Source organism: Gastrolobium bilobum, unplaced genomic scaffold (genome assembly GCF_033153095.1).
Source record: "Gastrolobium bilobum isolate Gb01-03AN ecotype WA unplaced genomic scaffold, APGP_CSIRO_Gbil_v1 utg333, whole genome shotgun sequence".
Taxonomy (NCBI): domain Eukaryota; kingdom Viridiplantae; phylum Streptophyta; class Magnoliopsida; order Fabales; family Fabaceae; genus Gastrolobium; species Gastrolobium bilobum.
In genome coordinates, this window is record NW_026898265.1 from 265,876 (window position 1) to 290,190 (window position 24,315).

At 34.5% G+C, this 24,315-nt stretch overlaps 2 protein-coding genes across 3 annotated transcripts; both read right to left on the reverse strand.

Moving 5' to 3' along the window:
* Window positions 1-1,017: 1,017 nt before the first annotated feature.
* On the reverse strand, window positions 1,018-6,111 carry LOC133314352 (uncharacterized). Its single transcript, XM_061515828.1, has 5 exons — window positions 5,696-6,111; window positions 4,442-4,690; window positions 3,873-3,951; window positions 1,553-1,631; window positions 1,018-1,466 (listed from the first exon to the last, which is right to left on the reverse strand). Exons 1-5 carry the CDS (start codon window positions 5,957-5,959, stop codon window positions 1,403-1,405), a joined length of 735 nt encoding a protein of 244 aa, XP_061371812.1. The 5' UTR covers window positions 5,960-6,111; the 3' UTR covers window positions 1,018-1,402.
* Window positions 6,112-18,274: 12,163 nt separating this feature from the next.
* Window positions 18,275-19,800, reverse strand: LOC133314353 (F-box protein At1g67340-like). Of its 2 annotated transcripts, XM_061515830.1 has the most exons (4): window positions 19,599-19,800; window positions 19,341-19,503; window positions 18,915-19,240; window positions 18,275-18,866 (listed from the first exon to the last, which is right to left on the reverse strand). In XM_061515830.1, exons 1-4 carry the CDS (start codon window positions 19,730-19,732, stop codon window positions 18,491-18,493), a joined length of 999 nt encoding a protein of 332 aa, XP_061371814.1. In that variant the 5' UTR covers window positions 19,733-19,800; the 3' UTR covers window positions 18,275-18,490. The 2 variants fall into 2 exon arrangements, with proteins under 2 accessions (XP_061371814.1, XP_061371813.1); XM_061515829.1 differs by having other exon boundaries at window positions 18,275-19,240.
* Between the last annotated feature and the right edge of the window lie 4,515 nt (window positions 19,801-24,315).

Here is a 24,315-nt window from a genome sequence, read left to right on the forward strand (position 1 = left end):
ATAAGTAATATATTTATATTTTTTTAATATGTGAATAGTATATCCAGTTGAACCCGGTTGACTCGGTGACCTAGTACCCCGACCGAGTCAATGATCGATCTAAGTTTTAAAACACTGGTTTCAAGTCCTAACAAAATATATTTAAAACATAAATATTTAAAATATTTAAAATTTAAAGAACTAACCTAGTGAGAGATGGTTTTAAAAAAACCTTGCAGTAGAGAGATGAATTTTGAGAGAGAGAGATAGAGTGGGAGGGATATGAGAAGGGGGGGGGGTTTAAATAGCCAGTGTAACGGCTATTTTTTGTGAATCGTTTGAACTGGAAGTGCTATGACCCGCAACAGGTTTGGTGGGGGCTTGCCACATGTCCCACTTTTTGGTTTTTTTGTGAACCGTTTGAACTAAAGTGCTACTACTGACAACACGTTTGGTGAGAGCTTGCCACGTATTCTACTTTAAGTCAAAGCAAGCTGACACTTTAACCACTAAACATGCTATGACCCATAACAAGTCTGGCAGCCTTAAACATCTTAACATGTGGGCACACCAAACTATGACCCATAGCAAGTTTGGCAGCCTTAAACATCCTAACATGTGGGCACACCAAACGTGCCATGGGCTGTAGTGAGTTTAGCCACTTGGCACTCTAAAAAATGTTTTGAACGCGTGGCAGATAAAAAAATAATTTCTAAAAATATGGCAGTACAGTCATTGTCCCTCTTTCCTGCAGTACTTAATAAAGAAGCAACTGAGATTACAAGTATGAAGTTCATATTCATGGACTACTGTTAAAATTTTCCTCTGCATAATGCACAGACAAAATGAAAAATAGTTACTTTATTTTATTTTTATTCAATATTACTCGAATATTGAGTACTGATTTTCTAAAACAAAGGACGAAAACTGCACGCAACCGGCTACTGGGTTTTCATTTTTTTTTAAAGTTAGACGGTGCGAGAAATAATTCAGAGAGTAGTTCGTGGCATCCTTTCTAACAAATAATAACTCGTGCGGTTGACTATGTTTAAGCATAACTAGCATAATATATTCATCACCTTACAGGAGCTCATGAAAATGTTTAATCACTCATAACAGGAAATCTTTGGACCAGCTCTGATTCATGATGTCCGAAACTGATGTAATGGTCAGATGATGGTAAAATAATTCTGCTACACTACTTTCTACATAGGTAAACAACTATGATCTACCTTTTCCTGAAGAGAATATTTATCTTTTAAATTAAACACTAAGGAGAGGCAGCATTGCTTCAGTGAATGTTGATCAGGAGGAGACGGATTAGCACAAGGTTCCTACCCCTGAAGTGAGGCCGCATCAGGAAGTTCCCACTCACCGCAAATATCAATCTGCAGACACAATAGTTGATGTTTCTGACACTGTCTCATTGATTTATGCTAGGTTGCTTTGAGAATACTGGGGAAAGCAGCTTCTCCAACTCCAGTAAACTGAAACCAAATCAGTGTGAGCAAAACTGAACTACGATAAACTTCTAGTACCTAAAATGCCACACAAAGAAAATCTCCTTACTCACATCTCGTATTTGCGATAGGCTTCATTTCTTTTAGCCACGAACAAATCACTATCTTTGGGCAGATTGTTTGCAGAACTACCTGCAAAATTAACAGGAAAGACCATCACCTGTATTTATAAAGTAATAGCATTAACCTAATTCCCATAATATGTGTGTGATTCAAAACACAATTTTTAATTTTTTTTTTAAGGTCTGTGATAGAAACCTAGTACAGAGACAAAATATATTAATAAGAAAAACTAGGAGCACAGCTCCTTACAGCAGAATGAGATTCAGCAAATTCTTGGAATGCTAAAAAAAACTGAAAGGAACAGGACGAAGACAACACTTAATGGTGCCCAAGAACCTCACCTCCAGCCTTAGGATAGGCTTACCCCACTCCCTACCTTCCTTCTTTCCTACCATTACCTCGTCCCTCAAACCTCTCTTACATCACCCACCATCCTCTCATTCTGTTATTTTCCCATCGTCTCTCTCCTCCAACTCATCATTTCTCCCCTGCCCTATAACAAACTCCCCAATTCACAACACCTCTTGTAAAGAACCAATTCAACCCAAAAACTTAAGCTATTGGGTGAGGCTAGTTTTAGATATCTCAACACGTCCCTCACACGAGAGCCCACTGGGCTTGAAAGGTAGACAATGCACAGGCCCACCTACCTGTGCAAACAAAGAAATTCCACTTGAAAGAAAGTGGGGGGCGGCGAGGATTGAACCCGGGACACGAGGCTCTGATACCATGTAAAGAACCAATTCAACCCAAAAGCTTAAGCTATTGGATGAGGCTAGTTTATATATCTCAACACCTCTCTTGTCTCATAATCTCTTGTGGGAATTAGTCTCCCTTTCCTTCCTTCTTTTATACAATTGCCACTCCTTTGTACTTCTCTTTCAGTTATTGTTCTTATTCCTCCTAGTATAAACGTTGCTTACAGTTCTACCAATTTGACATTTACAGAATGAGAGATATGTTGTTGAAAATATGGAAGAATGACCCAAACTGAAATGGAAATAAAAAATTACAAGAACAAAGAAAATGTCTGAAGCTTGAACATCTCAAAAGTTTATTGCTTGAATACGTGATTCTTTTAGTTCCATAATCCACATGTTCTTTTGGTAAGTAGGAAATTAGAAGTAAATATAATTTATAAGAATTTCATAGAGTTTAGCATTTGATTACAACTCATGCAGTTGTGGTAGTACCCTAATAGAAATCATAATTGTTAATGCTTTTGATAACAACAATACTACATTCTTTCAAAGAGAGCCACTTCAGAAAGGAGCGGGGAAGAGTTAAGTAAAGAGATTTTCAGTCAAGAATCCATATCCCAACGAAAAATGCCTGTGTTCATAAAAGTTAAGGTGCGTTTGTTTCAACAATTCTTCAGTTATTCTTAGGAAAGCTAACTTGGGAATATGATATTTCATGCTTGGTACAAGTTTAAAAAAAAAATATTCTTAGGCATCATTTATTTCTAGGGAAGTGGCTTGATTATTGTTCCTAAGATGAGAGGTGGGGTATATTGTTTTCCTATAGCATGGCAGTGGAAGTTATCTTGCAATCCAACCATTAACGTCAATTCACACTTCTTTCTACCACATTTTTTTTCTGAATTTTGAAATGATTCCCGAAAATATTAAATGCTAACCAAACATGTTTTTAGCTTTTTGGAAATGTCATTCCTGGGAATATAATCAATTAATCATATATCTTGAAACAAACACCTCCTTAGGAATATGCTATTTGTTTCACTAGTCCAGACAACATAAAAGAACCACTTTTATCCAACATATTTGGAGATAGACTAAATCTAAAAGTATAACTAAGATCTTAGGAATAAGTAAACTCCACTAACCCACCCAAACTTCCCTTCACTGACAAAAGAAATAAACCCAAAACTAGAGAACTGCATCCCGCAACACTTCACAGACATACACAGAAGGCTGTAAAGGCTATAAGAGAGTGATAAAAGTTGAGAAATTGTAGCCATAGATACAGAATAGCTCAAAACACAATATATTGGAAACAATTTAATTGATTACACATGCACAATTTATAATTACATTTGTATTACTTTAAAAGCATTTCTAATAATTTGATTCCTTCCTCTTCCTCTTCCTCTCCCTCTACCTCTTCCTCTCCCTCTTCCTCTTCCTCTTCCCCTTCCCTTCCCTTTCCCATAAATAAGTTTCCAGTAATGTGCTCCCACATATAGGCTACTTCACAGAAATGTGCCAATTTTGGCTGAGTGAAAGTGAGATAAACATTCTTTTGTACACTACGAGCAAAAATTTAGAAGGTAAGATGGATAAACCATACATGGAAGTGGGGCTGGATGTTTCATCACCACATCTTTCTGAACCTTCAATGATGTGTCTTTGTCAGGTTGTTCTAAACTCTGCCCAGGAAAACAAGGAGTAATATATATATGATATAAAGTCAACAGAAATCTTACACACAGCATATGATATTCAAACTGTCATCAATGTCACACACACACACACACACACACACACACACACATATATATATATGACATTGGACCTAAGAGGGAATGCGAAATGGGGAGGTGGTAGTTTGAAACCCCACTGCATAACCACAGCCCTCTGTTAAAGAGGAGGGGAGATACCAGTTGAGCTACACTCCACCAATATATATGGGTAATTTTAATATTGATAGGCATGGGGAATAGAAAGTAACTAAACTATTTCAGTTATAGGAATGGGACAGATGAAGCTACCTACATAATATGTATATGACATGTCGAAACACCAAATGCCATAAAAGAGTGTCATGTTCATGGTGCCAATTCAATTGAAAAATCGCCCAACTCACCCCCTTCCCCAACATTGAAAAAAGAAATAAGAAAGATAAGAGCGAATTTAAACCTTCCTCTTTCCCCTTCTTTTCAATATCTTTAAATGGCATTTTTTGATGTAGTGCATCAAATGATAGCGTGAATGCCTTGAGCATAACTGTTCTTGGACCTTAGGGTTCTCTGTTAACCAGTCGGAAATCTCCTTGGACTTAACCACCTCATCCTTATCTAAAGTTTCTAACCACGAATAAACCGGTAACCATTGATCAGTGCGTTGAAACCTTGCATGTGGAAGATCAAGCTGATTAACATCCCTTTCCTGCAACATTTGAAATATTAAACAATATCAAGAGTAACAACTTAAAATGTTTGGGATATTTTGTTGAAAAACTATCTAATTTTATGTAAAGCCAGTAAAGGGAATCTTGGCAAGAAGCATGAGCTTGTGTGTATGTCAACCAAAATACACAAGACAGCCCACCTTCTTTCTTAAATGTAATAAAAAAAAGCACTAGGCACTGTTACCAGGAAACCATTATTGCAGAAATATATACTGCTTACCAGATAAACCAGTCATACAGAAATTAGAAAATGCCTTTTTATTTATTAAAAAATAAATAAAAGTCTACCTTTATCTTGAAATGATGTGACTATAAACAAACAAAAAAGTGAGTAGATCTCAAATTCAAAAAAACCCAAGAACATAGCCATAGAGATTGAGCATCTTCATCAAACTAAAAGTTGATACCCGCTTACTCTGACACAGTTAGAAGGGTACATAAATTTGAAATATTTTAACTGCTCTTGTTTAACCCACATGCTCATCATAGATCAACTATACACCCTTCCTCCTCTTCATTCAGCTAAAGCTTATGCACACAGACACCAGAGAGTTGTCTTCCCCAACCATAAATCATCTACTAAATCCTAGTGCACATTTCTTGGGATGCAAGGGAAAATCAAAATCAAAAACGATAAAAACAAAAAATCAAGACCTTCATCAGTATGGGACAGGCCACAAACTAGGATGCAAACATTTTTACAGCAGCACACAAAGTACTGATTGGGGAAGTTCTTAGTAGTATCACATTCCAGAGCAATTTTAGCAATACCTGAGTTTCTTCATTAGATTTTAATCTATTCTTGTGAGACTAAAAACCAGTTTTCTATAGCAAAACATAAGGCTTCATACGGTATTCTTCTCATTAATATCTCGAATTGATTGCTCCAAATCCCACTTCATAAGAAAAGCACGTGCGCCAAAATAAAACTTATGAAGAGAGAAAGAGAAAGAGGATGAAGTGAAGAGAGAAACAATAAAAACCTGATTGGTGAAGGGGAACCTCATGCAATTCTGAATGGAAATAAGTCTGAGGCAGAGATCGGGACGAGGCATGGATCGGAGACCTTCGGGGAGAGAATCGATGTTGGAGTCGATCCAGGCTTCGACCTCTGGCATGCTCACTTCCTTCGCCTCTGGGAACGAGCACAGCCACGCTCTAGCCATGGTTTCCCATTCTTGCGATTGCTCGCTCTGCTCATGCTCACGGTCTTGCACCGTTGCAATTGAATCCCCAGAGTTCGACATTTTTATGTGTCGTTTACGTGCGACTGTGGTGCATTTCCGGCTGAGCGAGAGGGTTTAAGTCTAAGAGATTATAAATTAAACGACAACGCTTGCTTTTGTTTCCCAGTATCACACTTCCCTCGTTGTTCGGGGAGTCCTCTCTCTGTGACAGTGGGTCGTATTCTCTCTCTACTTTTTTATTACTTTTTTTTTTTATTTGAATATGAAAATATGATATGTATTACTATTACTATAAAAATTTATTCAAAATTAACAAAGACCATAAAAAAATGTAATATGAGTAGTTTAACAGAATTAGCCTTTACATTTAATGGGGAATTATATCTTACTATATATGACGACATATTTGTTTTAGCTTTATGCAACGACAAAAAGACTTTAAATAAATGTAAATTAATAATTTTTTATAAATATACATATCGTAAAGCATTTCGCTATTGGGTCGAGAAATGTTTTATCAGAATATGCAATAATATATTTTATTCAAATCACAACATGTGCTCACGTGGAGTTAGAGTTAAGTCTATATTCCTCAATGGGTGTAATATCTATCTCGCTATATAGGCATTTAAGAAGGTAATGATATGAATCAAAGCTCTATGAAAGGCATCATTGTGTTATCTCAAGCATGACTGAGAAAGAGAGGAATGTATACAGGCACGATGGCTTTACAATTCGACAAGATAATAGCTCATGAAAATAATAAATACAAGATGTTTCTTCACGTATATAAAAGAAGTATATATAGGTGAGAATGATATTCCCTTATGATATGAGAGAGTTTGTCTAAGTGTTTTATCCTCTTGCCACATTGGGTCATGTGAGGAATTGTTTCATTATCATATAAGGTAGGAGAGGCAAGGTGTGGCCCTTTAATGAGTCTTTGCAGGCCAGCCAAAATACATTGGCGTGGTCCAGATCCCAACTTAAATATGAGATTTTTATTATTGTTCATTTAAATTTGATATTCAGGTTATGAATGATCAACTTATAAAAGAAAAATGTTGTATCCAAATTTAAAATAATCAATCTTATGGCTTAATATTTTTTTTATTACAATGTGAGTATAAAGTTTAATACATATTCAATCATTCAAAATGAAAATTACATGTTAATTAAAATTGTCCAAGATTAAAGGTCTAACATGATAAATAAATAAATAACATAAAACACAAAGCCTCGCTGTTTGAACAAAAGTTCTAGGGTTTTGAAGAGAAACTTGTGCTTGCGCAGTTGCGCTTTCCCACTGGGCGTGTTTTCTTTGATCGAGGGTTAAAGCCAGCAACAACGCTTCATCTTCCCACGCTTATTGTGGGTTCAAGAAAATCGCATGTCGTCAGTTATTGGTCATGCTCGATCGTTGGAAGAGGAAGACAATCTTAGAAGGAGCACAAAGAAAAGTAAAGGGGGAGATAGTGAATTTATGAGCAATCGATGAAGCGAAGGGAAGAAGAATGGATGACTGAAAATATGTCCTTCAAAGAAATTCTAATGCGGCACAACGGGGAATGGAAAGATGATCTTGAGCAGGTGGTCGATGAGGGCAAGGAAGTTCAACCAAAATCTCCAACTGAAGAAAGCAAGGGGAATGTACCCGAGGTTATAAGTCAGGAAAATGCAGATGGTCGTATGAATTTCATCTTGTCCGATGAGTTCAAAAGAAAGGCATAGAGTCCTTGGAAACAAGCAATCTTCGTAAAGCTAATGGGTAAGAAAGTTTCTGTTACCTTTATGAAAAATAGATTAGAAAACCTGTGGGCAAGAGAGGGGAGAATTATGGTGGCTGATTTGGAAAATGATTATTTTTTGGTACGGTTTGAAAAAAAAAGATATGGACTTTGCTTTAACAGCAGGGCCATGGATATTTTTTGATCACTATCTTGTGATCAGGTCTTGGGAACCATATTTTCAACCCTATCAGGCATCTATCAATCGAATAATGGCTTGGGTTCGGCTCCCTGAATTTCCTATGGAATTCGTGAATACTGGGTTAGTTCAGAGTATTGGTAATTGGTTAGGTAAATATATAAGGATGGATGCAGCTATCACTTCTCTGGCTAGAGGGAGATTTGCGAGAATGTGTGTAGAGTTGGACCTAACAAAACCTCTCCAAGCAGAGTATAAAGTGGAATGAAGGACTAAGAAGATTGAGTATGAAGGGCTTCATCTCATTTACTATGGATAGGTAAATATGATCATAGATTGGAAACCTGCCCAACAAAAGTTTCACAGGAGGCTAATCAAGATAGTCAGAGTCGAGAAGTGGTGTCTAACAGTCAAGATATTTGTGACAAGGGGGAAGAAGAGATAGCATAGGGTAATTCTAAATTTGGCCCTTGGATGCAGGTGTCGAGGAATAGAAGAAATAAAGGTTCTCAGAGTAATAGAGTTGACTCACATAAAGGAAAGGAGGATCAAATGAAGAAGAAAAATTGTACTAATTTTGATGTTCTAAGGAAGGATACATCTCAGAATGAAGAGAATGACAAGTCAAAAGCTATGGTTTTATATCAAGATGATTCCCAGAGGTCCCTTCAATCCAAAAATAGGAAGAATGCATCTAATCCTGTGGAGCTGGTGGAAACAAAATCTAAATTCATTTTGGTGGAAGATGAAAAGAAGGAGTATGAGAGCAAGTCAAAAGCTGGAAAAAGCAATGGTGAAAACAAAAATAGGGGTTCTGGTTCTGCTATTTCAGTGGGTAATAAAGCACCACTTGAAATTAGAGATTCTGAAGTAGAAAATCATTCTGGAATAGTAAGTCCAACAGTAGCTGAATATGCTAAGAGGAATGAAGATCAGATCAAGCATCATACCCATTGTATGGAAGTAGATGACGATGAACAGAATAAACATCATAGGAATCTGGACCCAAAACCTCCAGATTGGATGGGAGTGGTTAGAAATCATGTTGAGACTGATTGTGCTAATATGGAGTACGAAGATGCAAAGAAGAATGGTTTGCTGGATGATAAGAATAAGCTGGGTTCTCTAACCCCTGCAAAAAGCTTACTCAGTTATCAATGAATGTCCTAATATGGAATACTCGAGGGGCTGCCAAGAAAGATTTTGGTAGTACTCTTAAGTCCATGGTCAGGAAAGATTCTGCTGATATTGTTGTTCTTCTTGAAACCAGAACTCAAAGCGAGGTGTGCAAAAAATTAACGAAGAAGTTGGGATTTGATAGCCTTTTAGTTCAAGAAGCTCAGGATTTTGCAGGGGGTATTTGGTTAATGTGTCATAGTTCAAAGGTGGATATAGCTCTTCTATCCAAGTCAGTTCAATTTATTCATTGTAGAGTCTCTCTGCCTACAGGTAATTCATTTGGTTTCACTGCTATTTATGCTAGTCCTTCTCAAAATGTTAGAAATAATCTTTAGGAAGATCTTAGAAAACTTAGTGAAACTATGAATAGACAGTGGCTGTTGGGTGGTGATTTTAATGAAATAGCTTACACACATGAGAAGATAGGGGGTGTTCCAGCTGACCCAACCAAGTGTGATAATTTTTCTTCTGTGCTTGAAGACTGTCAGGTGACAAATTTGGGCTGTGATGGTCTTCTATTCACCTGGCAAGGTCTTAAATGGACCAATTTGAGAAGAATTTTTAAACGGCTTGACAGAGTTGTAGCGAATTTGGAATGGAGAATGATGTTTGATGATGCTATAGTGTCATCCCTTCCTCGGACATTATCTGATCACAATTATCTATTAATAAAGTTATTCGAAAATTCAGATGAGAAAGGTAAGAAGCCTTTTAGATTTTTTGCAGCCTGGCAGGATCATCAAGCGTTTAATAGCTTTATCCGGGCCAAGTGGGACTCTGATTTTGATTTTCCATATATGTTACAAATATTGGTGCTTGAACTTAGAATATGGAATAAGAAAGTTTTGGGAGATATTCATAGAAAGAAAATAGTATTACCCAAAAAATTGCCAACATCCAGAACAACCGTCCTCAAAATGATTCTCAAGCTCTAACGAATTTGGAGAATGCTTATTAATGTTCTTCGTGAAGAGGAACTTTTTTGGTTTCAAAAATCCAGGCAGAAATGGATTGCGGATGGAGATAAAAATACTCGTTTCTATCATCTCAGTACAATTGTCAGAAGGAATTCGAATAAAATCTTCAAGCTTAAAAATGATGGTGAGGCTTGGATTTCAGATCCTGATGAACTCAAAAAAATGGCTTGCAATTTCTTCAAAACTCTTTTCACTGAAGACAAATGTAACAGAAAGTGGATTTCTTCAGGAAACCTTTGGCCTGATCTTCTAGAGCCGGAAAAGGATTCTTTAAGCAAAGTCCCGGATGAGATGGAAATTAAACAAATAACTTTCAGCATGGGAGCATTCAAGGCACCAGGTATTGATGGTTTTCCTGCGTTTTTCTTTCAGAAGAATTGGAATTTAATTAAATCTCAGGTATGTTCCTTAGTTAATCAGATTTGGAATTATCCTGAAGTTCTAGCATCAATAAATTCTACTATGCTGGTATTAATTCCTAAAGTCCAGAATCCGATGAATATCAAGCAATTTAGGCCAATTTCGTTATGCCCGGTTATTTATAAAATTATCAGCAAGCTTATTGTGAGTCGTCTGAAACTAATTATATGGAAAGTAATTTCTCCTGCTCAATCTAGTTTTGTGCCTCAGCGCCATACTCAAGATAATATCATTATTGTGCAAGAACTGGTTCATTCTATGAGGAGAATGCGGGGTAAGAAGTGTTTTTGGTGATAAAGGTAGATCTTGAGAAAGCTTATGATCGTTTGGAAGTTCATTCATAGAGTGCTTGATGAAACTCATATTCCTAATAAACTTTTAAAACTGATCATGGCAGCTGTCACATCTCCAAAAACCAACATTATTTGGAATGGAAAGTTAACGGAGGAATTCCAACCAAGCAGAGGTGTCAGACAAGGAGACCCAATCTCTCCTTACTTGTTAGTCTTGGCAATGGAGAAGCTTTCTCATATCATTGATACAGCAGTGAATGGGAATCATTGGAAGCCAATAAGAGCTGGTAAGGGTGGACCCAAAATATCTCACCTCCTATTTGCGGATGATTTGATGCTTTTTCTAGAAGCCAGTGAAGATCAGCTTAATATCCTTTTCAGATGTTTGAATTTGTTTGGAGATATTTCTGGGTAAAAGGTGAATATTCAAAAATCTTATATTTATTTCTCAAAGAATACTCTAGATGAGTTAGCTACTAAAATCACAGAACAGAGTGGATTTAAAAGAGTAACAAATATAGGAAGATATCTTGGAGCAATAATACATCATGGTAGAGTTACTAAAAATTTATTTGCTGGTATAGTTGAGAGAGTTAAAGAAAGATTATCTAGCTGGCAATCCCAGTCTCTCTCTCAGGCGGGCAGAGTGATTCTTTCTCAATCTGTGTTGTCTACTATGCCATATTACTTCATGTAAAGCAATATGATTCCTAAAGTTGTCTGTAATGAATTGGAATCGATTCATAGAGCCTTCATATGGGGTGATACAGAAAGGAAGAAACATATGCATCTTCTTGGTTGGGACATAATTACAAGACCAAAAGCAGATGGAGGGCTGAGGTTGAGGAAATTACAAGTCATGAATCAAGCTTTCTTGGGAAAACTAGTTTGGAATTTTGTTAATGATCCTGATCAGCTTTGGGTGAAGGTAATAAAAGCTAAGTACCAAAATTCATCCAATACTCAGCAATTCATCCAATACTCGCCTTTGGAAATTTATGTGTGATGTTTGGAATAAGCTTAAACCCAAGTTGGTTTGGGATGTGGGTGATGGATCTTTTGTTCTGTTTTGTGACCATTGGGTGAACATTAGGGAAAAACTTGCAAACAGAGCTATTGCTCAAATTTCCCCAACAGAGGCCGGTAAGAGAGTAATTGATTATGTTACTCATGATGGCACTTGGGATTGTGGGAATATATCTAATTTTCTTCCTGATGATTGTGTTCAAATTATTAGAAGCATGCTTCCTCCTCATGAATCTAATGGTATGGACAAAAAATGGTGGAATTTAGTTGGATCAGATGAAGTTTCTATGAAAAATATTTATTTTACATTGCTAAATCAGAATAGTTCTAATGGTATTGACAGAAAATTCTGGTCAGCCATTTGGAATTTAAAAGGGCCCAATCGGATAAGTTTGTTCCTTTGGAAGACTGCTCATCATCGTCTATCAATTAGGAGTTTCCTGGCTAAATTTAGATTGTGTCCTCTTAGCTGTTTTATTTGTAATTTTCATGAGGAATCCATTATTTATATGGCACGTGACTGTCCCAAGATTAAAAAAGTTTGGTCTGATCTTTTGAGGCCAAATTTGATAAATGATTTCTTTGATACTGATTTAGATTTTTGGCTTTCCTTGAATATTCAAAATGTATCTATCTTGTGCTTTGATGCCCCCTGGTCGTTGGTTTTTGCTGTTACTGTTTGGTTAGCTTGGCAGTGGAGAAACAATTAGGTTCATGGTGTGGAAAATAACGGGAAAGCATACAAGGTGCAGTCCGTAGAGAGTCTGGTTCGTGAGTATACACAAGCCTGGATAATTTCTAAGGGGACAAAGCTGACCAAGAATTACATTTCTGTTCCTATTAGATGGTTACCTCCGGACCCAGGTTGGGTGAAATTAAACACGGATGGTGCAGCCTGGAGTGATGGTAGGGGTGCTGCTTGTGGAGGAATTATAAGAGATAAAAATGGTTATTGGAAAGAAGGGTTTGCTTATTATATTGGCCATTGTTCAGCTTTTGTTGCAGAATTATGGGGCGTCCTCAAGGGTCTTGAATTTGCTTGGGCTAGAGGTTGGAGACGCTGCATCCTAGAAAGTGATTCAAGCTCAGTTATCACTTTGCTCTCCAGTAGTGGAAGAGCAGCTCGAGAGTCTCGCTTAGCGACTCGGATTCAAGCATGGTTACAAGAGAATTGGGAAGTTCACCTTGTTCATGTTTTTAGAGAAGGAAATAGTTGTGCAGATTGGCTTTCTAAATATCCTTTAGACTATACTGTTGAGAATAATTTTTGTATTTTTTTCAAACCCACCCCTGGTATTTGACCTTTGTATTGGGCTGATTTGTCTTTGTCTTGTAATTTCAGAATGATTTTATTGAATTGATCTCTTTGGGGTGTTGTTGTTAACCCCCTTAGATTACAAAAAAAAAGTACTTTATCTTAATATAAAAAAGTTCTTTATATTTTTCTTTTATTAACTTTTCATTTCTTTTATTTATATTATTATCAGTTTGAGTACTGTGTGATCTATATTGGGTCGACTCTCCTAAGACCATTTTGCATTCTCAGGTAGGTATGTGCAAAATAACTTAATCGAACAAAAGTTTATCGAATTACATTTTTCTGAACCAGTTTTGAGAACCGAATTGATTTTATAAACAGGTTTAAAATTGAACTGAACCAAAAGAATTGGTTTGGAAAACCAGAACAAACAAATTGGTTTATTTTAACTTAAACTGTATATTGGTTTGTTTTAACTCAAACTCGTTCAGAACCGGTTTGAAACCGTTAAGAACTAGATCGCATACCCGAACTAGTTCGAAACTAGGTATAAATCATAAATTGATTTTGAACCATGAACTGACCTGAGAAAAATAAAATCACTAAAGATAAAATAAAGGAGTTCAGTTCTTTGAACTGAATCGATTTAAACTCGTCCGATTCAATTCAACAAAAATATCAGTTAGGGTCGACCTATATCCACCCTTATTCCTAAGACTCAAATTCAAGAGCTCTAGTTAATGGAAACAAGCTCCCTACAACTTGAAATAATGATTGTTGGTCATATTTTCAATCTTTAAATTTTGTATAAGATGGGTCAAAGTTTTTATAAATGCATATAAGATAACAAGTTATATAGAAATTTTACATAATATATGGTGAGATAAATTTTTATTTAATTTTAAATTTTTAATAGAGTTTAAATTATTTTATTAAAATAAATAAATAAATATTTTAATAAAACTGCTAGAAATAATAAATTTTGAGGATTAAAAGCTATTTAAATGAATAATATCCATGCATCAAACTTCAAAAGTGACTATTTGTATTAATATCGATTATCAACTGGTATTAATTAGCTGACTATTTATAAGTAAGGTTATATGAAAACATTTGACTAAAATATTGAATATCAAATCAATAGTAACCTGATTATTTTTTTTATTTAATTTTCTCAAGGTATCCCGACAGTCAAAGATTAATCATTTCGAGACATAGAGTTCGAGACATAGAGATCACCGAAGTAGGCTTTGCATCTACCAATAAAGTCTTTTTCATACACATAGCTAGAGATCGAACCTCTATCAACATGTTCAAAGAACTCAGTCATCTACCAATTGTGCCGGACTTTATTAGTAACCTGACTATTTCTTATATGTACACTCAAACTAGCTTATCGAGGGAGCATGTGACTCTTATTGGCAAGAAATGAACTAATTTGATCAAGCTATCCGCGATAACCCATCTTGCATCATTCGCTACTTGGATCCTTGGTAGTCGAATAACAAAATCCATAGACACATTTTTCTACTTACATTCTAGAATTTGTAAAGGTTGTAATAATCTGTAGGTTTTTTTATATTCAATCCTCACCTTTTGACAGGTCAAATACTTTGCAACATATTTTATAATTTATTTCTTCATTATGGGCTACCAAAAAATTGTCTTGAGATATTGATACATTTTTGTTGATCTTGGGTGGATTGTTAATTGTTATCTTTACTCTTGTACGCCTCTTCTAGGATCTTTTCTCTCAATTCTCCATCCTTAGGGACATAAATCCTTCCTTGGTATAGGATAATCTTATTATTTGTATTTGTGAAACAATCTTGATTCTCGTGGGACTTGAGAAATTCATATGATTTTTGAACTTGTTTGATTTGTTCTTGTAAGTCACAAGTGACATGTTACATACTTAACCTCAGACTAGTCGAGTTTAGGATTATAGATGAAATCATGTCTCTAAATTTTTCTATTGTTTCCAACTCTTGAACTATCATATTAAATAAGTGCAAAGACGTAAGACTAAAGACATCTGCAACATCATTTGCCTTACCTGAGAGGTATTTCAACTCAAGATGAGGGAATTATTTGCAATTACATCTATAAATTTTTCTATCATCATCATCATTATTATTATTATTAGGGTTTAACATTTCTGTAGATAGGAAAAAAAAAATTATCTCTCTTCTTTTCACAATGAGACCACTCACTTTTATGTGAGTATGGCAAAAAAATATTTTCTGTAGCAAAAACATAAAATTTTCCCCTTATTATTAATTAATTAATGAGTTTGATTTGAAAAATGATAACCGTTAATTGGCGAAAATCAACGGTTAAGATGTGATAATAACATTGGTAGTAACATTATTTGGTTGTCACAATATATTATCCCTTATTATTATAAATAAATAAAAAGGGAGTGACACCACTTCTTATATTTAATATTGAATTTGGTATGAACGAGTGAAATATCATATTCATTTAATATTTGGATTTACATGTTTGTCCTTCTTTCACTCATTTATATGGAGATTTTTCCCCGTGTGCTTTCCATGGTATACGGTATTCATGTTTGTCAGCACGCTAAACTCTTAATAGCTAGTTGATAATATCTATGGAATGTTTATCAACCAATTCAAACCGATTCAAACTGCAGTGATCAAATGGAAAAATTGATAACCGAACGAAAACTCAAAAAATCGACCTACAAGGTGTGGCTCAGTTGGCTTGGTGCTGAGTCCAAGGGTTTCAGGCTGTGAGTCTAAAGGGCTTGAGTTCGAATCTTGGTAAACACATTTTGTGGGTAGCGGAGAAACCCTTGCCCTCTCAATCCGCGAAAAGGGATTAGTCCCATCCTATGTGGGGTGGGGATACCCTTGGGTTTACTCAAAAGAAAACTCAAAAAATCGAAAATCGAAAAAAAAATTCGTAAATTTTAATTGGATTGGATTGGATTTCTGTTTGATTGATGAAAATCGATCCGATCCAAATCAATCCAATATATTAATTTCCCTCTACTTACTTAGATTTTTCCCCAATTATAGTCCAAAAAATTCTAAACTCAATACCCATTAACCCATCGACTAAACCCAAGAAAAAGTCTAACCACATCTCATCAATAAAATTTCATTGCTCTACAAAAAAAAACTATATTATTGTTTACTGATGCTTCTGTATTTCAAAAAAAAAACTTTACAAAGCCAATATATACAAAAGATATGTTATTTTCACAATAACCATTAAACAGATTTTAGATTTTTCAAAAAATCGAAAAAATTGGATCAGATCAGATCAGATTTGAAAAAAAATCAAACCGAATGAATGATTATATGATCAAACCGAAAGAATTGGATCAGATGATTTTTGCTTTCAAAATCGATCCAATTCAGACCGCGAACACTCCTACTCATGTACTTAAAATATAAACACAAGGAAATATTTTTAATTATGTTTCAATAAAATGAGTTATATGGTATTATATTAACAATTAATTATTAAAAGACATAAATACTCATAAAAATAAGAGACATGCTATATTTATAATTTTTTTATTTACAACATATTTTATATTGTTAGATTAAAATTAAATTAATGATAATAAAATAATGTTAATTAAGAATCTGATTTGATTTTAACAATTTGCATGAATGTAAGATTTTGTAAGAAAAACAGAAGTTATAAATATGAAATTACTTTATGAAATTTTATTTGTATAAAAATATTATACTAATTAATATTATATTATGTTTCACTTAATTAAGTATATATAAAAATATTATTTATATTTTTATATTTTAAGGAGACACGTGAATGAATATTAATTATCAATTATTAAAGAATAGTAATATACTTACGTAAAAGAATGATATAAAAGTCTGTATTTTAAAGTTGAATTAAAAGAGAGAAATTCTAAAAAGGCAACTGATGTGGACCTTGGGCCCTTAATAACTGTCAAAATCGTCATGAATCACGGCTTTGAATAGGAAAGGTTATTGTGGGGTGTCGCGACAACAACGATAACGTAATTAACATGGAAACCCCCCTCCTAGTTCTTGCTTTGTCCACTTCACTCGTGTCGTGCTTGCCTCTCTCTTCTGGAAAATGTCACAGTGGGCTTTTTAACAACACTGATATTTGTCCAAGCCCGTTTTTTAAAAGTGCCATTCCATTCATACATCACTACATGGTACTGCTGGTGGTAGAGTGCTACCTCTTATCTTATACGGACGCTATTCGTCCACATCATATACTTTACATCAAATCAATTTACTCGGAAAAGAATATTATTTTTATTATTTTTAGTACAAAGATTTTATTTATTTATTTACATAAGACTTGTGTCTTGATTCTGTTCTCCGTTCTTTCTAAATAATACGGGAAAAGTGTCTATCATTTAAAATTACACAACATACATCCTTTCACTCTCACAAAGAGGTAGGACCCACACCTTTATTTTTTTTTGTTAACTCTCTCTCCTCCTTTATCTATCTCTTTCTCTCTCTTAAAATGACACAACTTTACATCCTTTAAAATTATACACACTTTTCCCAAATAATATATAATCACTCTTAAAATCTGGATAATTCTACTAAAAAAAAGAAATGGATAATCCACTCTCTTAAGTACGATTCCCTTTCCGTCCTTTCACCCCAAAATTATACAAAAACTATATATCAGCTCTCTTTTTTTCTTCAATTTTTTTTTTCCGCAACCGTTTTTATCCAAAATGCTCTTTCACATAAGTAGTAACCTAATGAATACTCCCTTGCTCTTTAAAATCAGTTTCGACTTTCAACTTTTAACAAAAATTAATAATTTTATTACCATATATTTTTTATAAACAATCCCAAGATTGTATTAAGAAAAATTGCTCTCGACCTCTAGTTATCTCTCTCTCTCACACACACATAAAACGATAGAAAGACTTGTGCCTTACAAGATATAGGATAAAAACTAAATTTTCTTTTGTCAAATGATAATATTAATGACTATATTCAATTTTAATGAAATCCAAAGTATACTCTTACAAGAAAAATGTGTACTTTTTCAACAATCAAGTATAACTGCAAACTTTTATGCAAGTGACAAAAAACTTTATGGTTAGAAACTCCTCGTACTGTATGAAAGATTTAACTCAGTTTTAATTTCGAAGAAGATTATACAGAAAAAAAAAACACATTAGCTTGTGTGTCTTAAAATCTTTACCTCGTTAATAACAACTAACAAGAAAAACATTTTCACACACCAAAAAAAAAAAAAAAAACATGAAAAACCTTTTTGAATAAAGAACTTCTAATTTTCACTATGCATCTAATTAATAATAATTTTCAAAGGAATTTCGGTAAGACTCCAAAAAAGAAAAACTTTGCCCCACCCTGTACAGAAAATCATACTGCTAAATGCCATCTTTTAATTTATCGAAGCCCTTTTTTTTCTTTTTTTTCTCTGTCTCTCTTTTTTCTCTCAAACTTAAAAGTTGTTGAGTTGTGTGTAGAAGCTGAAATCTCCGTCAAACGGCAGCGTTTTGGGCCACAACGTCATTTTCGATATCGGCACCACCGTGGCCGCCTCCAACAACAGCACCACCGTCGTTTTCTCCAACCCACAGTTCCGCCGGCGAGCACTCCATCTTATGGCGCAATTTCCAATCCAGCGCTTGGCACCCACGCGAGCAATAGTTGACCTTGCCGCAAACCGAGCACCGCCGGAACTCGTGCGGCCGCGTCTCCGGCCGCCCACACCCAATGTGCGCGCACAGCCTCAACCCATCGCCCAACCCGCCCCGACCCGACTCGAACCACTCCCTCAGGAACCAGTTCGCCGGCTGAACCTCCGGCACCGCCACGTTGTACCCGTAATCACTCAGCAACGGACACCCAGAGTCCCTCAGGGAGCGCCACGGCAGCATAGACGAAGAAGAGCGCGGTGGCGACGCTCGCGCCACGGCGCGTAGGACATAAGCGACCTCACGCACGTTAGCCTGGACAAGCAGCCTGCGTCCCTCGGCGACGTCCTGTCGAACGCCGTAACCGTCCTGGAGGCAATGCCCCAACTCCCGAAGCGCGTCGATGTGACCCAGAAAAGATGCACGCGCGGACAGGGCCACACCGGCGCGTAGATCCTTATCCCGCTTGGAGCCCCCGCTGCCGTTGAACTGTATCACCGCGAGCGAGTAAAGCGCCGGCGCGTGCATCCTCATCGCCGCCTTCGCCAGTAGCGAAAGCCCGCTCCCTCGGTTTTGCAGACAGTAAAATCGGATCTTCACCAACAAAAAATAAAATAAAATAAAATAAATAAATAAAAAAAGAAAATCCATTGTTTATTTTTCATTCAGCATATAAAATAACACAGCAACTAACCATTCCAAGAGTATAACAGGCGTCGACGTTACCGGCGTTAACGCAACGTTTGAGGAAACGGTGAGCGCAGTCTGACCAATTTTTGGGCTTAACGGCGAACACTTTGGGCCCAGCTTTTGATAATACCAGACGATGAATCCCTAACTGGTTCAGTCTCTTGCATCTGTTGTTTGTGTTTTCTTTTTATATATGAATATGGTTTGGGGAATAATAGAAAAAAAAAAAAAGGAAACAAGTTTAGGTCAAAGTGAGACTTACGTTGAGAGGATGTTGATGAAATCGGAAGGAGAAGAAGCGGTGGAGCTGAGCTTGGAGAGAATGAAAACGACGACGTCGTCTGGTAGGTCGTTGAAGAGATCATGCTTGTTGTTGTGTCTCAACGGCCTTCTCATATTCCGGTGCTTTTTGTTATTCGCATTCGAGAGAGTTCTTCTATGTATGAAAACACACTCGATGTTTTGTAACGGCAAAACGATAGAGGAAGAATGAAGGATGCTTTATATTTGTATTTGAAGACCAGGAAAAGGCTAATGGGGCCCCACATGTCACAAGCGTTGGTTTTCTTTTTTCTTTTTTTTTCTAATTTTTATTTTATTTTAAGTCAAAACTGTATAGGTTAAAATATTTATTATTGATGACAGTACGTTATCAAGAGATTAGTGATTTGCATTTCGTAACACCAGAGTTCTCTATAAATAAGATATAATATATTGTTAAGGATCCACGTTTGGAAAGGGTAATAATGGCTCTTTAAAGTTCGAGCTCTGAACCTCTGAACTCGCCCTCTCTCTCAATTCAATTTTTTTCGACTTGTATTTGGGTGGGACCTGGAACGTTCCACAAGATGTAATAGCAGCGACTGGTCAAAGGGACTACTCAGAGTTTCAGACTCACACCACCATCGCGCTGTGTTTTTTTAGTCTCTGAATTTTTTCTATTAGCTCTATAATAATTATTATTACTATTTTATAAATTGTTAGGCAAGAGCCTAAGGAGCAAAAAAACAACGTAACAGCCTACAAGGTACAAGGCATAGAGACCTCAGACCATCACGCAGGAATGTTTGTAGGTCCGTGTGCTTTGGATCTCAAATTAAAAAAAAAAAAAAACTAAAACTAAAACTGATCATATATAATTTATTTTTAAAAAAAATTTCAAAAATTTCAAACGGAGTCAATAGGATTTGTTCCGGTTATCAGGTTAAAGGAGAAAAAAAATTTATTTTATTCTTTAATTTTTTTATCTCCATTTATTATTATTTTTATTTATAATTTTAGAGGAAGGTTATACTTATCATCTTTTTTTTACAACTTCTTACAATCATATCTTAACACTGTTGATTTCCGTCAATTAACGGTTACCATTTATTGTGTATTAATAATTAATTAATGAGTTTAATTTGCGAAAATAATAACCGTTGATTGGCAGAAATCAACGATGTTAAGATATGGTTGTAAGAGATTGTAAAAAAAAAAGTTGTAAGTATAACTTTTCTCATAATTTTAATTAGGTGAGGGTGTATCAAATTTGTTACCTCATTTTCTATATCTGCAATTGAATAATGACAATTTAACGCAAAAAAAAAGATAGGATATTGTGACAACCAAATAATGTTACTATCAATGTTACTACCACATCTTAACCGTTGATTTCCGTCAATCAACGATTATCATTTTTTACGAATTAATAATTAATTAATGATTTTGATTTGAAAAATGATAGCCGTTGATTCACAACATTGGTAATATGATATAATTTTTTTAGTGATTTGAATCCATCATAATTAATGAAGATAAAGGGTCAAAGTAATATGATAAAAAAATGCATAACTTTGAAAGCTTGAAAATAAAATAATAAAAAATGGAAAGGTTATTCTTAAATTAGTATAAGAATAATAAGTTTTACACTAAATCTTGACCATTAATATTCTTACATTTAACGGCTCATATATCTAATAAATTAAAGTATTAGATACAAAGAGGATCAACGATAAAAAATAATGGTATAAAATAATTCTAACCCGATAAAAAAGTTCATTGGGTGATCAAATAAAGAGTGAGTCTCGGATTGAAAAATCATAAATCCAATAATTGAACAAGGGTAATTTGGTTTTGATGGAATTTGACACAAAGTGAAACAATTATTTACCCTGTTTTAAAACTTGAACTAATTATCGACTGGGTTAAGATATTAGATCACTAGATTATTAATTCAATCGGATTCAACCAAATATACTGTTCATATATTAAAATCGAGCGCATAAAATCTGAATATTATATCTATATGTAATCGAAAGTGGCAACATTTTACTCTTTATCTTAATAGTTTGCATAATTTACAATTTTTTAATAAAATCCTCATAAAGGTAATGCATAAAATAAAAGAATAATATTTACTAATTGTATAAAAATAAAAGAATAATATTAACAAAATGTATACAAATAAAATAATAATATTATCTAAATGTATAAAAATAAAAGAATAATATTAATTAAATTATGTAAAATTGGCGCATTCTATCATCTCTCATGAGTCCAACCCCTTTAGGGAGGTATAAAAAATTTATGAATCAATGTTAAAAGTGGATCTCGCGAATCAATAACCATAACAAGCTAGTAAAAAAAGTGAGACGGAATAAGATTATCATATTCAGATTTTATGCACTTTGAGATGATACAGAGCAAATGTCAGATACAAAATTATTGCACTATGGATACTTCTTTATTAGTATAAAAGCATAATCGATGAAAACGACAATACCAATTATACAAATGTTTTCATAAAATATAAGTTTTTTTCAATTACAGAATATATAATTAACAGGAATAAAAGAATGAATGAACATATGAGGAGGGATGAAAAGTTGGCTAGTATATATAGTCTCAACCAGAGCTTTGTTTTTTAGTTTTTTAATTTGAAAAATCAAATTATTTTTAGGATATTCCTTCAGTTTTGAGCTTCTGATACAGGTCCAGCTTGCTTAACCACCACCACCACCACCCCCCCCCCCCTCTTTTGTTTGAATAAGAAGTAAACTTAAAAAAATGGGTCAGTTTTTAACACACACACAAAAAAGATCAACCGGATTTCGTTTAACCCATTAAGACTCACCAGGTCAATCAGTCTAAACCGAGTCAAATGCATGTTCGATCCAAATAGTCAGTTGAACCGGTGCCCTCACCAGGTCACCAAAACCTGTGTCGATCCGAATTTTAAAAACTAATTAAAATTAACTTCACTCGAAAAAAAGCATGCCACAATATGGAGATCACACATTGAGATAAAAAAAGTATGGTATTATTATTGTTTAGCAATGATATTACAAAAGTATGCCACTTCTTTCTCCACATTTTTTTTGGAGATAAAAAAATAGTATTATTTTTTTACGGGAAAGGTTAAATTGACAAAAAAAAATTCTTACAAACTACACTAAGTTTGACTAATCATACACTCTTGATTCAAGTCTGACTGATCAGACTTTAGTTTGTAAGTTTGTAAGAAAAAAAGTTTGTCAATATAACTCCTCCTTCTTTTACAATATAAGTAGGGTATTATTATTGTTTAAGTTGATGTAATTTATTATTATTTTATTAGACGTATTTTTTGAAAGCATTAAATATGTTTTTACTAAATGTTAAAATATATATTATTAACCCTTCCCAGCAAAAAAAGCCAAGAGAAAGATCAAAGATAATATCAAAATCGATCGAGCATGCATATGTGAGCCAAGTAGAATCACGTACTTAATTTTCAACTGAAATAAGAGGGAATTACATGGCTTCTAAGTTCTAACAGCTCACTCCACACTTTAGTTTTGTTTTTCTATTTTACATAAAATAAAGAGTTATATATTTTTTTTATTTTTGAAGCAGGGAAAAAATAGGCTGGGGAGGGGGAGGTTTTTGTCATTTTAATGTTAGGGCAAACTATTTTTTATTTTTTTTATACATAGGGAAAACTATTAACTACAATAATAATTTGCAATGAAATTATTAATTGCCTATTAATAGAAAAATTCAAAATTTAAACTCAAATTGCACAACTATCAAAAACAAAAGGTGTATTAAATAGAAAGAGTTGTTGATTTAGCAGTATTCTACCTACACCTCAGAATTTGACCTATCCAAAAGATGATGAATTTGATTTCTCATAGCCGTAACTCATGAGGGAGTGAAGAGTAGTCTCAAACCCGAAATCAAATTAGTGAGATTTATTGGGGCTTCCAACACCGGTTGGTATCTATTAGAAAAAAAAATTGTTCTAAGTAAACTAACCTATTGCTGATTTTTCTTCTTTTGCACATATATTTGATCAATCAAGTATTTTAATGGAATGCATTTATTAAGAATTAATGCCATAGGTTAAAGAAAAGGAGGATGAGATTACCTTTATATATGTTAATTGGGGACGGATCCGTTTACAAATGTTTTTTGAAAATTTTTACAAATTATACTATGTTCTCCAGGAAGAACATAGTGTAATGTTCTCCCGGGAGAACATATTGTAATTTGTAAGAATTTATAAATAAAAAAGTTTGTAAATATACCATGCCCCATAATTGGTATACCTCTTACACAAACACTTGAACTGTTTAAATAAGTTTGGTATGTAAACATGTTAGCAAAGTTATTTTTATTTTATTTTTTTATCATTGAGGAACCGGAGACATAACCTATTATATAACTACCACATCCCTCACCAGGTTTGTTAGCAAAGTTATTAAAATGATGACTTGAGTTGCTTAAATTACAGCATATTAAAAGTGAGTTACTTGAATCCGACTCATTTAATATTTATGTCAAGTGGGTTCAAACCGAGTATCTACAGTGTTACAAAAGTATATATTCTTTTATTAAAAGCATAAATAGGTGGCACTCAAAATGATATTAATTACAAAAGAATGAGTAAAATAAAATTAATTTGATAAATTACATTTTATCAACTTTAATAAATGATCCACCGAGTCTTCCATTCT

Bases quoted from the DNA above. Each gene is read 5' to 3' on its own strand.
- LOC133314353 (XM_061515829.1), bottom strand. From the start codon at position 19,732: ATGAGAAGGCCGTTGAGACACAACAACAAGCATGATCTCTTCAACGAC. The intron at 19,504-19,598 runs GTAAGTCTCACT...CACAAACAACAG, and splicing joins TTCATCAACATCCTCTCAAC to ATGCAAGAGACTGAACCAGT. The intron at 19,241-19,340 runs GTTAGTTGCTGT...TTGTTGGTGAAG, and splicing joins CCTGTTATACTCTTGGAATG to ATCCGATTTTACTGTCTGCA.
- LOC133314352 (XM_061515828.1), bottom strand. From the start codon at position 5,959: ATGTCGAACTCTGGGGATTCAATTGCAACGGTGCAAGACCGTGAGCAT. The intron at 3,952-4,441 runs GTTTAAATTCGC...TTTCCTGGGCAG, and splicing joins AAAGAAGGGGAAAGAGGAAG to AGTTTAGAACAACCTGACAA. The intron at 1,632-3,872 runs GTATGGTTTATC...TTAATTTTGCAG, and splicing joins ACATCCAGCCCCACTTCCAT to GTAGTTCTGCAAACAATCTG.